The sequence below is a fragment of the Leucoraja erinacea genome, chromosome 12, assembly GCF_028641065.1.
Source record: "Leucoraja erinacea ecotype New England chromosome 12, Leri_hhj_1, whole genome shotgun sequence".
Classification (NCBI taxonomy): domain Eukaryota; kingdom Metazoa; phylum Chordata; class Chondrichthyes; order Rajiformes; family Rajidae; genus Leucoraja; species Leucoraja erinaceus.
In genome coordinates this window covers 44327079-44341341 of record NC_073388.1, presented here as the reverse complement: position 1 = coordinate 44341341, position 14263 = coordinate 44327079, and the positions used below count along the sequence as shown (strand labels likewise).

Here is a 14263-nt window from a genome sequence, read left to right as displayed (position 1 = left end):
CAATTCAAGTTATTTTGAAATCCACGCGGTCAAGAGGAGAACATGCAAACTCCACATGGACAGCACCCGAGGCCAGGATTAAACCCCGTGTCTCTGGCGCTGTGAGGCAGTGGCTCTACTTTGCTGTCCCACGGTACTTGGTTGGCAAAGGTGTAGAGGGATGCTGACAAAATGCGGGCGAATGGGCGTAGTGTAGACAGGCATCAGGGTCAGTATGGACAAGATGGGCCGAGCGGACCCATTCATGGGCTGTACGCTGCTATGATTCTACCATTCACTGGTGACCAATTAAACACCTGTCCCAACACATCTTTGGGAATATGAGAAGAACCAGAAGCACTCAGGGAAACCACAGGGAGAGAACATGCAAACCCCTCATAGATAGCATCCGAGGTTGGGATCAAACCTAGGTTGAGGTAGCAGTACTGCAAATTGCATTTCCATGCAATGCTAACCTGAATCACACTCAATTGCTTCAGTAGAGAATACACTCAACATGACAAAGACATAGACAAAGTGCTGAGATAACTCAGCGAGTCGGGCAGTATCACTGGAGAAAATGGCTAGGTGATATTTCAGGTCAGGACCCTTCTTCAGACCATGGCACCACAGACAACAGGCCTTCATCTCACAGACTGCTTCAGATCTCGTCACCTCTGACCATCTCCCCTCCGCAGTCTCCAACTCTTCCCCAGTCCCGCACTGTCTGCCTCCAGCTCCTCCCCAAAATACATAAGCAGGACGCCCTGGCAGATCCATTGTTTCTGTTTGCTCCTCCCCCACTGAACTCACCTCCACATACCTTGATTCAATCCTATCCCCCCCCCCCGCCCCCCCATCATTGTCCAGTCCTTTTCTGACTAACATCCAAGACACCTGACATGCTCTTCAACAACTTCCAATTTCGAGGTCCCCATTGCCTCATCTTTACCATGGATGTTTAACATGGTCGGACTCTAATCCAACATGCTTGAGTCTTGTCAAGCTGAGAATGTGCCCAACATGACTGTAATCCAACATGCACGAGTCCTGTCAAACTAAGGATAGCTGGCCCCACATATCATCACCTGTGGAATTTAACACAGTCAAAAACATGACGGGCCTAAGTGAAGGAGGCTTACATGACAAGCATTAACAATCTTCAAGGCTATATGGCTGCTTCTTCAAAGCAATGATGAGAGCCTGCACTTGTTGCTTTGATATTTTGCACTTCAAGCACACGATCACTCACCTCATACCTTAAATCAGCTGATGACTCATAACCATCCCTTTAATCACAAGTTCAGGCCCCAAGTTAATACACATGCTTTTGTTTAGATCATTAGAACAGATGAGGACGTTGCATAACAGATCTGCATAACAGCAGGCAAGATCCTTCAACCAGCCTTTAACCAAGCTTCAAACCAATTCATGTAGATGATCGCAAAGAAGCACAATGTCCAAATCAGATGGAATAACAAGAAGTCTATCGGTAATTTTAGCACAATCACCGATAGCCCAGTCCATCACCGGTTCTGACCTCCCCACTATCAATGGGAGGGTCTGCCTCAAAAAGGCAGCCAGCATCACTAGAGACCCACACCACCCTGACCACACACTCATTGCACTATTGCCATTGGGAATAAGGTATTGGAGCCTGAAAACTGTAATAGGCAGGTTCAGGAACAGCTTCTTCACTACAGCCAACAGGCTATTAAACACTACAACCTCCAATTAAGCTCTGAACTACATTGACTTGGAGGCATTGGTTTTATCTTTTTGCACAAATATTGTAATGTTATAACACACATTTATAAACTTTTATTTTTCTCATTTATAGTATTGTATACAGAGTACTATGTTTACATATTCTGTTGTAAGAATTTCATTGTTCTGTTTGTGACACATGACAATAAAACACTATTGACAGCGCTCAAGTAGGTGAAACTAGAACCACAATGGCGCATTATGATATTTTGGCCCATCACATCGATACCAGCTCCCCAAACAGTGCTTCCACACTTCAAAATAATTTTCCTTAAATAGAATCCCAAATTTCCTGGAATTTGATGGTATTTCCTGAAATTTTCAAAAATGCTTCCCGCGTGCTATTTGTTGGGGATTTTTTTTTTTTACGGGCACACGTTAACAAAAGAAGAACGGCAAAACAGATCTAGTAACTACATCGTATCTGCCTACTTCCGTTACTCACTTGTACAGTGTTATGTAAAGCAGCTTTCGCTGCCTCCAACAGCTTTGTTGCCTTTGTTTTTTCTACCTGCCCTCATGTGTCTCAGTCTCTGCCCTCTCCCTCCCACCCTTCCTCCCTCTGAGGGACATACATGACCATAACCTACTTACTTGCAAGTCAAGATGCGAACAACATCATTAGGCTTGTAAGCTTCGATGCAAACAGCACAGGTGTCAGCATCTGGGCCAGTCTCCTGGAGATCGAAGAGAGGGGAGGGGAGGGGAGGGGAGGGGGAGGGGAGGGGAGGGGAGGGAGGGAGGGGGGGGGGGGGGGGGGGGGAAGAGGAGAGAAAGAAAAATCAATAATTGCTTGTCAGCTTTACTGTGAGGTGCAACATCAGGGCTGTTTCGTCCACTGGTGACGTTGCTTCAGCGCAGAGCAACAACGAGTCAAAAGATGCACAACTGCATGGTTTGGGAGCAGCTCCATCCAAGAACCCAAGAAATTGTAGAGTCATGGATGCAGCCCAGACCATCACACAAACCAACCTCCCTTCCATTGACTCCATCTACACTTCAGGCTGCCTCGGCAAGGCCACCAGCATAATCAAGGACACGTCTCACCCAGATCACCCCCTCGTCCATCAGGCAAGTGGTACAGAAGTTTGAAAACACACACCTCCAGATTCAGGGACGCCTTCCCAGCTGTTATTGGGTAACTAAACCATCCTATCACCAACTATAGAGCGGTCCTGACCTCCCATCTACCTTATTGGACTAGCTTTAATCGGACATTACTGGAATTTATTTTGCACTAACATTATTCCCTTTACCCTGTATCAGTACACTGTGGATGGCTTGATTGGAATCATGTATAATCTTCTCGCTGACTGGATAGTATGCACCAAAAAGCTTTTCACTGGATCTTGGGACACGTGACAATAATAAACTAGACTAAAACTAAACTAATCACCTTGGGCAAGATATCCTCCACCCAGCCCATGCCTCATATACAACATCAACAAGGTCCATGGTCCCACTAACCACATGCAACTCCACAGTTCCCCATGACGAACGCCATCGTCCTACGAGTGGTGGTGTCAGGCAGAGCAAACAAAGCCACGTTCCAGTTTGCCAACGTTCCGCAGATCCCTTGTGCCTTAAATTTCCGAGACAGCCTACAATGTCCCATGGACTAACCTGCACCAGCCTGGAAATCAATGTGCACCGACCGGTCACATCAACACAGGCAAGATAAGACGTGGTAAGACCAGTGTGTCACTTACCTGTGCACAGGTAGGGCTTTCAAACGCAATGTTTGCATTTATTTATTTAACACATGCAAACGTTATTCACACAATTGTGCAATACAATAAACAAACAGATGAGATGTGAAGTTCCTTGTGTCTCCACCAATAGCTGGGAAGAGCTTTATTCTGCCGCGTGTGGAATCAATTCATCTAATGGGGTCCATCTGCAATGCAAATCCTTACAATTGCACAATGTTCCCATTTTTAAGCTAGATCCTCTACAGCGTCACCCCCCTCATAATCCACAAAGGAAGAAAATGGGAAGGCCAGACAAAGCCTGTTCTGCCGTTGGGTTGGGTCACATCACTCTGCAGAGAGGAAGGGACCAATTTCTGATTTCACGTTAAATTTGCAACATGATACAAATTTGTAACTTTGTCAGTGCTAAAACGTGGCAACACTTGTGTACTGCCTAGGTGAGGTGCGCTCGATGAATTTACCAGGGTGTACGCAAAACAAAGCATCTCACTGTACTCAGGTACACGACAATAAAGTGTCATTGAACTATTAAATTGAAAAGATTATTGAAACTATTAAACTGGTTAACATAACTTTGAACAAGGTGCTTTATCTCCCCCTGTCCCATTCAGAATAAACAATTGGCTTCAGCATGGCAATGACAGGCATATTACAGTTGGAATCACAGAATATAATGAAAAGAAAAAGTCACAAAAGTTTTAAAAGTAACTTTCACTTGGACTTCTAGACTGTCGGTTTATCACCCACCCCTAGATGCCCTTCCGGTAGCACACACCTGGTCACCTTGCTTCAAGGTGCGGAGATCCAGCTGATTAATGGCCTTCTTGGCTTCATTTTTCAGTTGATTCTGTAAAATTAATACAATTATTGTTATTGACATGTCTGAAACTCATTGGTAAAATTACTTCATTCGCACACTTCTCTCACAAGTTCTCTGCACCTCAGTACTCCACATCTTCATTGACTAACTAGAAGGCTCATCAGCAAAAGTTTTTTTAATTTTATCTCTACAAGGCAACCGATATCGTTTGTGCGGATCAGATGCCCAGACTGAGGAGATTCAGGGCTTTGCTCTAAGCAACTCAGACCATCACACAAACCAACCTCCCTTCCATTGACTCCATCTATACATCACGCTGCCTCGGCAAGGCCACCAAGTACCAGTCTCACTCCAGTCACTCCCTCTTCTCCCCTCTGGCAAGAGGTACACAAGTGTGAAAACACACACCTCCAGATTCAGGGTCAGTTTCTTCCCAGCTGTTATCAGGCAACTGAATCATCTTATCATCAACTAGAGATGATTTGGCGCTACTATCTACTTCATTGAAGACCCTCGGACTATCTATAATTACATTTTACTGGACTTTATCTTGCACTATACGTTGTTCCCTATTCCATGTTGCATATCTTTGCATGTTGGGTGGCTCGAATGCAATCATGTATAGTCTTTCCGCAAACTGGTTAGCATGCAACAAAAAGCTTTTCACTGTACCTCGGTACACGTGACAATAAAGTGTGAAAATAATAATTTGAGAAAAAGGCAATAAGCAGTTAGACTCAGAGTCACGGAGCTATACAGCATAGAAACAGGCCCTTCAGCCCATCAAGTTGGCGTTTGGGGCCATTTGCTTGCATAAACGGCTAAACTTTTCCTATCCAACTATCTGTCCTGATATCTTTTGAAATTAGTAACTGGAAGTTTAGTTTAGTTTAGAGATACCTATGGAGTCCTCGCCGATTGGTAATCCCCATACACCAGCATTATCCTAAACACTAAGGACAAGTTACAATGTTTACCAAAGCCAAATTAACCTACAAATTAGTATGCCTTGAGTGTTGGAGGAAACTGGAGCTCCCAGGGAAAACCCACATGGTCACAGGGAGAATGAACAAACCCTGTACAGACAGCACCCGTAGTCAGGATTGAACCCAGGTCGCTGGCACCGCAAGGCAGCAACTATACTGCTGCGCTACTTTGCCACCCCTATGATTGACGTAGTTGTCAGGAATGAGTGGAAAACAATCTATCTTTTCCCCAGCATCTTTTAGAGCAGGGGTCGGCAACCTTGTTCTGCATTAGGGCCGGGACGCATGTCTGTGAGCAGATGGCGGGCCACATCTATCACGTGTACACATGGATCCCGCCCCTATCCTGCAGGCATCAAATCACGTGTTCACAGAAGGTAGACAAAAATGCTAGAGAAACTCAGCGGGTGAGGCAGCCTCATGCAATCCTTGCATGTCTCACCCGCTGAGTTCCTCCAGCATTTTTGTCTACCATCAATTTTTCCAGTGTCTGCAGTTCTTTCTTAAACGTGTTCACAGAAGGTGCACGGTCATGCCGGCGGCTTTGCGCAGGATGCGGTACAGCCAGAGTTCGGCACTCGCCCACGCTCGGTACTCAGTGGGCTGGATGATTACGGGGGAAAAAATCCGCCTGCGGGCCGGATGATTTCGGGTTACGGGCCGCATTCGGCCCGGGGGCCGTAGGTTGCCAACCCCTGTTTTAGACTCCTAGCATCATGAAGTCATACAGTATAGAAACTCATCCAAGCATTACACTCCATCAGATCTCTACTGTCAACTGCTACCAATACTACTCCACATGAGCGGTTCTTCAACTTCAAACGGCGTTCTTCTAGTAGTACATCTCTGCCATCATGGATGACTAGCCCTGGGCCTGTGTTGCTTTGTCGGTATGTTCCATCAAATACGAATGAGCCTTTTGTTGATGAAGTTCAACTGACTGATGTTAAGCTTTCTTATGCAACTATCAAGTATTGGGATGGACGTCAGTCAACTGTCTCACTTTGTGACCTTGCACCATGTCCGTCTACTCCATCAGCTCCATCACTCCACATATTAATCAAGAACTTCCTTCAACACTCCCATCATCCCCTATGGAAACTTCTATACGTAATTCTAAAATTAAAAATGTAAATAACAATACGAGTGAAGTTGATGACCAAGATGCTTTGAAGTTATGTATTACAGAAATGTGTTGCTTAAAGCTTAAATAAAGTTTTTGTAAATTACGAGTAGCGTAAAGGTTTCATTTGCCTCACAATACCCGGTCTCTGGCGCTGTGAGGCAGCACCATGCCGCCCGATTATTGAGCTCAAGTTCATGGCTGGCATTGTAGACATGGGTGATGTCATGCCTGGCATGATTTGTACAGTACAACAGTGACAGCGTTCAGCACACTGCTGCTTACTGCTTTGTTTTCAAATGTGCCATCATTGCTTTGTGCATGTTCGCATCTAGTTGCTGTCTTTTGCGCATCTTTTTAGTCATAACCCGAAACGTCACCCAGTCTTTTTCTCCGGAGATGCTGCCTGTCCCGCTGCGTTACTGCAGCATTTTGTGTCTGTCTTTGGTATATAACCAGCATCTGTAGTTCCTTCCTACACTGTGCAATGCAGGCAGTTATATGGCGTTTCCCCTAACTTGTACCATTTATTTACATTCTTATGGTAAATATGTTTTAATTTACGCTTTTTTGAGATACGCACTGCTTTTCAAGATCCTTACCCCTGAGAAAACTGAGAGATGGATGTATATAGTTTGACATGGGCAGGGGAGTTTACAACTGAAAGGCGCAGGTGTAAAGAGAAATGGGGAAATTTAAAGGATATCTGACAAATATATTTTTACACACAAGAGGGAGGTAGTGATCTGGAATGAACTGCCAGAAGTAGTGGAGGCAGATTTATTTACTATGCTTTAAAAGACATCTGGACAGATACTTGGTTAGGAAAAGCTTGGAGAGATTTGGACCCAATTCGGAAAAATCCATTTAATATAGACAAGTATCACAGCCAGCGAGAATGAGATGGGCCAAAAGAATCATTGTCTGTGTTTTTATAGAATAGCACAATACAAGAACAGGCCCATCAGCCCATAAGTTTAAGAATAAGGGGTAAGCCATTTAGAACGGTGATGAGGAAAAAACGTTTTCATACAGAGAGTTGTGAGTCTATGGAATTCTCTGTCTCAGAGGATGGTGGAGGCCGGTTTTCTGGATGCTTTCAAGAGAGAGAGATAGATAGGGCTCTTAAAGATAGCATAGTCAGGGGATATGGGGAGAAGGCAGGAATGGGTACTGATTGGGGATGATCAGCCATGATCGCATTGAATGGCGGTGCTGGCTCGAAGGGCTGAATGGCCTACTACTGCACCTATTTTCTATAATGTTTGTACCGAATATGATGCCAAGTTAAACTGATTTCATCGGCCTGTACATAATCCATATTCCTCTAATCCCTGCACTTACATGTGTCTATCTAAAAGCCTCTTAGACACCACTATCGTATCTGCTCCCACCACCATCCCTGGCAATGTGTTCCAGGCCCCTTCACTCTTGGTGTAAAAAAACATACCCTGCACATCTCCTTTAAACATTCCCCCTCTCACCTTATAGCTGTGCTCTCTAGTGTTAGACATTTCCACCATGGGAAAAAAGTTCAGACTATCTACCCGATCTACACCTCTCATGTGTTGTTACGAACGTATTCCCAACATCCAAATTGGTGCCGTTTGAGGAATTCAGGAACTTTGTGCCTCATCTTGTTTGCACTAATTAATTGATTCTCATGATCTCAGCAATATATACACTTTTGTGATCATAATACGTACTTAGCTTTTTAAATCTTTGGAAGTCATGTCATTAAGTCAGAGTCACACAACAAGGAAATAGGCTTTTTGGCCTAACTCTTCCACGCCAACAAAGATGCCTCATCTAAGCTAGTTCCATTTTCCTACATTTGGCCCATATCCGTCTGAACCTTGCCAAACGATGCAATTGTCCAAATGTCATTTAAAATGTTGTCTCTGTACCTGCCTCAACTATTTTGTCTGTTATGCGAACAGTGTGATTGTGTTTCCCTGTTTTCATGCCAACAAAATTTAAGCAGTACATGGACTCTTTCAGATATTAGTCAAACAATATTGAGACCACTCCTGCATATTGACAGATTCTATTCTAAAATACTTGAGAAAGGAAAGCAGCTTGAGAAAGAATCCATCACAAAGTTATCATGAGACTTCCTCCTCACCATAGTTTAGCATCTTCTATTTGGTTTTAGAGATGCAGCGCAGATACAGGCCCTTTGGCCCACCGAGACCATGCCAAACATTGATTCCTGTACTCCAGCCTATGGATCCGAGAGGCACACTAGGTATTGTCCCTAGTGTGTTATCCTACACAATGGGGACAATGCCTAATTCACCAAAGCCGAATTAACCTAGAAAACCTGTACGTCTTTGGAGTGTGGGAGCAAACCGGAGTACACGAAAAAAATCACTGCAGTAACGGGAAGAACGTACAAACTCAGCAAAGATAGTACCCGTAGTCACGATTGAACAATGGTCTCCGGTGTGGTAAGGCAGCAACACTACCGTTGTGCCACCGTGACGTCCTTATTGGTCATGAAGCAGTTTGCCTGCTGTGGTCTTCCAGTTAAAAAAATTCATGGTTAAGAATTTGGGGAATTTTAACACAATTGGTGATGCCTGCCCTTAAATGCTGACTGGCAGCATTAAAGACCCTGTATAGTCTACATCTCACAGCAGTCATTTTGATCTGCTGGACGAAATATCACCAGTTTACATTGAAGACAACACTGCCTATCCATTACCAGCATGCAGTGCACTGCATCACCACTAATGAAGTTGTATTGCTGCAGATTATTTTCAACCTGGACACAGAGGGAATTTTGTCGTGGATAGCAACCCAACACGATCTCACCAGCTTTTAATAATTGCAACAGTTGCATAAATCATCCACAAAGTCAGACTGATTACTGATAAGCAATAATTACTTTTAAGGTGAAATCAGAGAGAAGCAGTTATAAAGCATAGAAACAAATCCTTTGGTTCAACTTCTCCATGCTGCCCAGAATGTTTTCCTGAGCCAGACCCAATTGCCTGCATTGAGCCCATGTCCCTCTCAACCCTTCCTCTCCTTGTATTTTATGCGTTGTAATTGTACCCACCTCTCCAATATCCTCTGGCAGCCCGTTCCATATATCCACCACCCTCTGTGTGCAAAAGGTGCCCCTCTGATCCCTTTTAAATCTGATCTTAAACCTCTGCCCTCTAATTTTAAGACTTCCCCTGTATTGAGGGGGAAAAAATATATTAACATTAAGCAATAATGACATGCTAGGTGAAATTATTCTCAATTAGGGGAAAAAAAAGGACAGCACGGTGGTGCAGCGGCAGAGTTGTTGCCTTCAAGCTCCAGAGACCCGGTTCAATCCTGACTACGGGCGCTGTCTGTATGGAGTCTGAACGTTCACCCCGTGACCACGTGGGTTTTCACCGAGATCTCCCACACTCCAAAGACGTACAGGTTTCAGGTTAATAGACTTGGTATAAATATAAATATCCCTAGGGTGTGTAGGATAGTGTTAATGTGTGGGAGTCGCTGGTCGGCGTGGACTTGGTGGGCCGAAGGGCCTGTTTCCGTGCTGCATCTCCAAACCAAAACATTTTTTTTTTTTAAAATGGATAATAATTTCTCATTTCTGCAAGTAGATTTTAGACATTCGGCAATGTAAACCTTCCGGATGAATTAAGCTCATGTTAATTTTGCACACTGCTTGTTCACTGTACATCTCCTCGAGTCATATTTATAGCACGCAGCCTCACTGGTCTCCCTAGCGATTCTGAAATGTTTGTTTGTTGAGTCAGCCTCCATTCATATGACTGCGAATTCACAACGGAGAAACAAAGTGATAAATATTAATGTAGTGATACACTGCAGTGCAGCCGTTGTGTAATTGAGCTGAAAAAAATCTCCAACTTCCAAACAAACTGTAGTTAAAGGGGGCAAACAAATGCACCTACAAATAGCTCACATTTTTGTCAATGTTAATTATACTTCTAGGTTTAGTTTAGTTTAAGAAGTTTAGTTTAGTTTAGAGATATAGCATGGAACCTGGGTCTCTGGTGCTGTAAGGCAGCAACTCTACCACTGTGCCACTATGCTGCACCTCCACGTCTTTGATTCACAGGGTCAAAGTTGATAAAAAATGTCAAAGACTAGAGGGCGTAGCTTCTAGGTTGTGAGGGGCAAAGTGTAAAGGTGATGTGTTTTACACCGAAAGTGGTGATTGCCTGAAATGTGCTGCCAAGGGTGGTGATGTAAAGGGTGGTGGTGTTGTCTCAAATTGAGACAATGACAATAAATTTGAATACAATACAAACAAAACAGATATGATAATGGTGTCTGAATGGCGTTCAGAGCAGCACAGTGGCGTAGCAGTAGAGCTGCTACCTTACAGCGCCAGAGACCCTGGTTCAGTCCTGACTATGGCTGCTGTCTGTACGGAGTTTGTAAGTTCTCTCCGGGTGCTCCAGTTTCCTCCCACACTCCAAAGATGTATACGTTTGTAAGTTAATTGGCATTGGTAAAATTGTAAATTGTCCTGGTGTGTAGGATAGTGCTAATGTACGGAGATCCCTGGTCGGCATGGACTCGGTGGGCCAATGGGCCTGTTTCTGTGCTGTAACTCTAAAGTCTGAAGACAGGCACACAAATATTCAAGTAATGAAGGGATATGCATCATGCACAGGCAGACGGAACTACAATACTTTAATTTGGAATCATATTCGGCAGAATATGATTTTGTGGGCCAAAAAAGAGACCTCCTATGCTGAAAAGGACACAAATTGCTGGAGTAACTCAGCGGGTCAGGCAGCATCTCTGGAGAACATGGATAGGTGATGTTTCACGTCAGGACCCTTCTTCAGACAACCCGATCCAAAACATCACCTATCCATGTTTTCCAGAGATCCTACCTGACCCACTGTGTTATGCCAGCACTGTGTGTCCTTTGTGCAAACGAGCATCTTTTGTTCTTGCTTTCTACCTATGATGGATGTACTGTTCTTGGTTTTAGGTTAACTGTTGCATTGGCCTGGACATAATGCTATAAATAATGGGAGCCAAGTATCCATCAACAGAAAATAATTAATTTTTCTTGCCAATTTTTGGAGAACCTGGATAGACTGATGAGATCCATATTCTCCTAAGGTGCTGCCTGACCTGCTGAGTTATTCCGGCACTTTGTATCTTTTCTAGTTACATTTTAGATTAATAAGAACATGGCAGCAATTATTCAAAGCTCACAACATCTCTGGAAACAAAAAAAGCTAAGCAAACATATGGGATTTTTCTTGCTATCAAATCAAGGGACCAAATTTGCCTCAATTACAGGAATCTGAGGAGCATTGTAAATAAAAAAAAGAACTGCAGATAGTGGTTTACACAAAAGGACACATGGTACAGAAGTAACTCAGTGGATCAGGCAACATCTCCGGAGAACCTGGACAGGAGAAGTTGCAGGTCAGGACATCTCTTCAGGCTCAACTCTTTGCCATTCATGGATCCCACATCCCAGAGGTCAAACTAGCTGGCGATCTGGTCTGACTGGTTAGGCCATCAGCAATGCTGTAACATTAAGCAATGGAGCCTGTCACATGAGCAGCCAGACCAAACCCCACCCGTGAAGCCACAGAGGAAACCACACTCTCATCAAAGCCACACCCTGAACTTTGCCAAAGATTTAAAGTTTTTGTCAAGCTTCCAAAATGTGAATAAAAACTTAGCATTTCAAAAACAACATCATCCAACTTATACAGACAAATTAAAAGCATTCGCACAAGGATGAGTACAGCTCACACTGTACCCATCCTTGTCTTGCCTTGTCTGTTGTCTGTACTCACACTATCTCTAAGGCTGCCTCACAGCCTTAGAGACGCCACACGGGTTCGATCCTGACCTCGGGTGTTGTCTGTGTGGAGTTTGCATGTTCTCCCTGTCCATTACCTCCTGGTGCTCTGGTTTCCTCTCACATCCCAAAGATGTGCGGGTGTGTAGGCTAAGTGGTTCTCTGTAAATTGTGTGTAGGGAGTGCATGCGAAAGAGGGAAAACACAGAACTGGTGATCACTGGTCAGCGCGCTTGGCAGCATTTGATGAGTTGAATTTTCCACCAATGCTGCAGTGCAATCTAGGCATTAAATTCAAATGTGTCTCATTATATAAATGCCAATTCCAATATGTGGCAAACAGAGCCTAAAAAATACTCTGCAGATTTAATTCTGAAAAATAATTTTGTTCTAGTAATCCATGTTCAGCGTCAACAATCTGGTTGGAACGTTCTATGCTAGATCTAAATCTCATCATGCTTTCTGCAACAATGGCAAATAAGGTCAAATCAATAAAAGACACAAAGTGCTGGAGTAACTTAGTGGGTCAGGCAGCATCTGTGGAGAACTTGGATTGATGACAGGTACACAAAAATGCTGGAGAAACTCAGCGGGTGCAGCAGCATCTATGGAGCGAAGGAAATAGGCGACGTTTCGGCCCGAAACGTCGCCTATTTCCTTCGCTCCATAGATGCTGCTGCACCCGCTGAGTTTCTCCAGCATTTTTGTGTACCTTTGATCTTCCAGCATCTGCAGTTCCTTCTTGAACACATGGATTGATGACAGTTCAAGTTGGGACCCTTCTCTATCTGTAGTTCCTTGTGTCTACACTCTAAGACCAATGCAGGGTCCAATTACAAAATGTTGCCCATCCATGTTGTCCAGGGTTGCTGCCTGACCCGCTGAGTTGTTCCAACATTTTTTTAAAATCTTTCCAAGGTCAAATCAAAGCCTGGCTGTAAATAAAAGCAAATAGAAGCAGAACTTAGCCATTCAATCCCTTGTTCTGCCTTTCAAATAAGATCATAGATGATTTCATTGAAAAAGACAAAATCCACTAGCTGATCAGGCAGCATCTGTGGAGACCAATCTGAAGGAAGGATTAAAGAAGGGGACTGAACCAAAACGTTACCGATCTGTGTTCTCCAGAGCCGGTGTCTGACCTACTGAGTTACTCCAGCAGTTTGCATCTTTCTTTGCAAACCAACATCTGCAGTTCCTTGCGTCTCCATGGATGATCTCATCTTGGCCTCAGTTTCACTTTCCAATGCGTTAAAAAACTCTCAATACTCAAAGATATATATGTTTTTAAAAACCTTCCACTGTCTACTCCGGGGAGGTGGAGTCATTTAGTCAGAGAATTTCAAGCATTCAATGCATGAGCAGAGCTGCCTCCGCAATCATGCATATGATTTCCCCGGATCCCGAGACTACGCCCCAGTTTCTGAACCAGTTGGTTCTGTAGAAACATTCTTGGCGTGTTCAACATGAGGTTTACTCCACTCCGAGCCATACGCACAACTGGGGGAACTCAACAGACCAGGCAGCAACCGTGGAGAGGTTTTAGGTCTGGACCAGGCTTCGGACTTTAGACCAGGTTACTGGACTAGACTTTGCACAGACAGGTCACCCTGCGAGGACATGTTGGGCTTGCATCTGCTGGAGTTGTAAAACATAAGGACTTAATTTAGAGGTCTCAACTGGGTGGATGTGGAGAGGTGGATTCCAATGGCGGGAGAAACAAGAACTAAGCATTAACACGCAAGACAAGACAAAATATCTTTACTAGTCTTTGGAAATGTCTTCCTCAATGGGTGGTGGAAGCAGTGTTTGAGTATTTTGAAAGCAGAAACAGACAGATACTTGACAATTCAGAGAAAGATTACCACATGTTGACTGGATTGTGAAGTTGATTGTTGTCATGTTTGCCATGATCTCATGTGGTAGGGCAAGATTAAGGGGCCAAATAAACCCTTTCCTCCCCACTCTGATTTCATTAAATGTTGTTTTGTTGCCATCAAAATCACCCCTCCTTCTAAACCCCAGTGAGTTCATCCAATCAACAAACCTATCATAACTATATTCAACCAA

General features: G+C 44.0%; 1 protein-coding gene across 3 annotated transcripts in view; it reads right to left on the bottom strand.

Annotated features, from left to right (window-relative positions):
- LOC129702297 (E3 ubiquitin-protein ligase RNF128) overlaps positions 1-14263 on the bottom strand; it is a 116336-nt gene that overhangs the window by 8649 nt on the left and 93424 nt on the right. For all 3 annotated transcript variants that reach the window (XM_055644022.1, XM_055644023.1, XM_055644021.1), the window contains exons 3-4: positions 4234-4305; positions 2341-2423 (exon numbers count right to left, since the gene is read on the bottom strand). In XM_055644022.1, coding sequence (XP_055499997.1) covers positions 2341-2423; positions 4234-4305 — 155 coding nt within the window. The remainder of the gene's footprint in view (positions 1-2340; positions 2424-4233; positions 4306-14263) is intronic.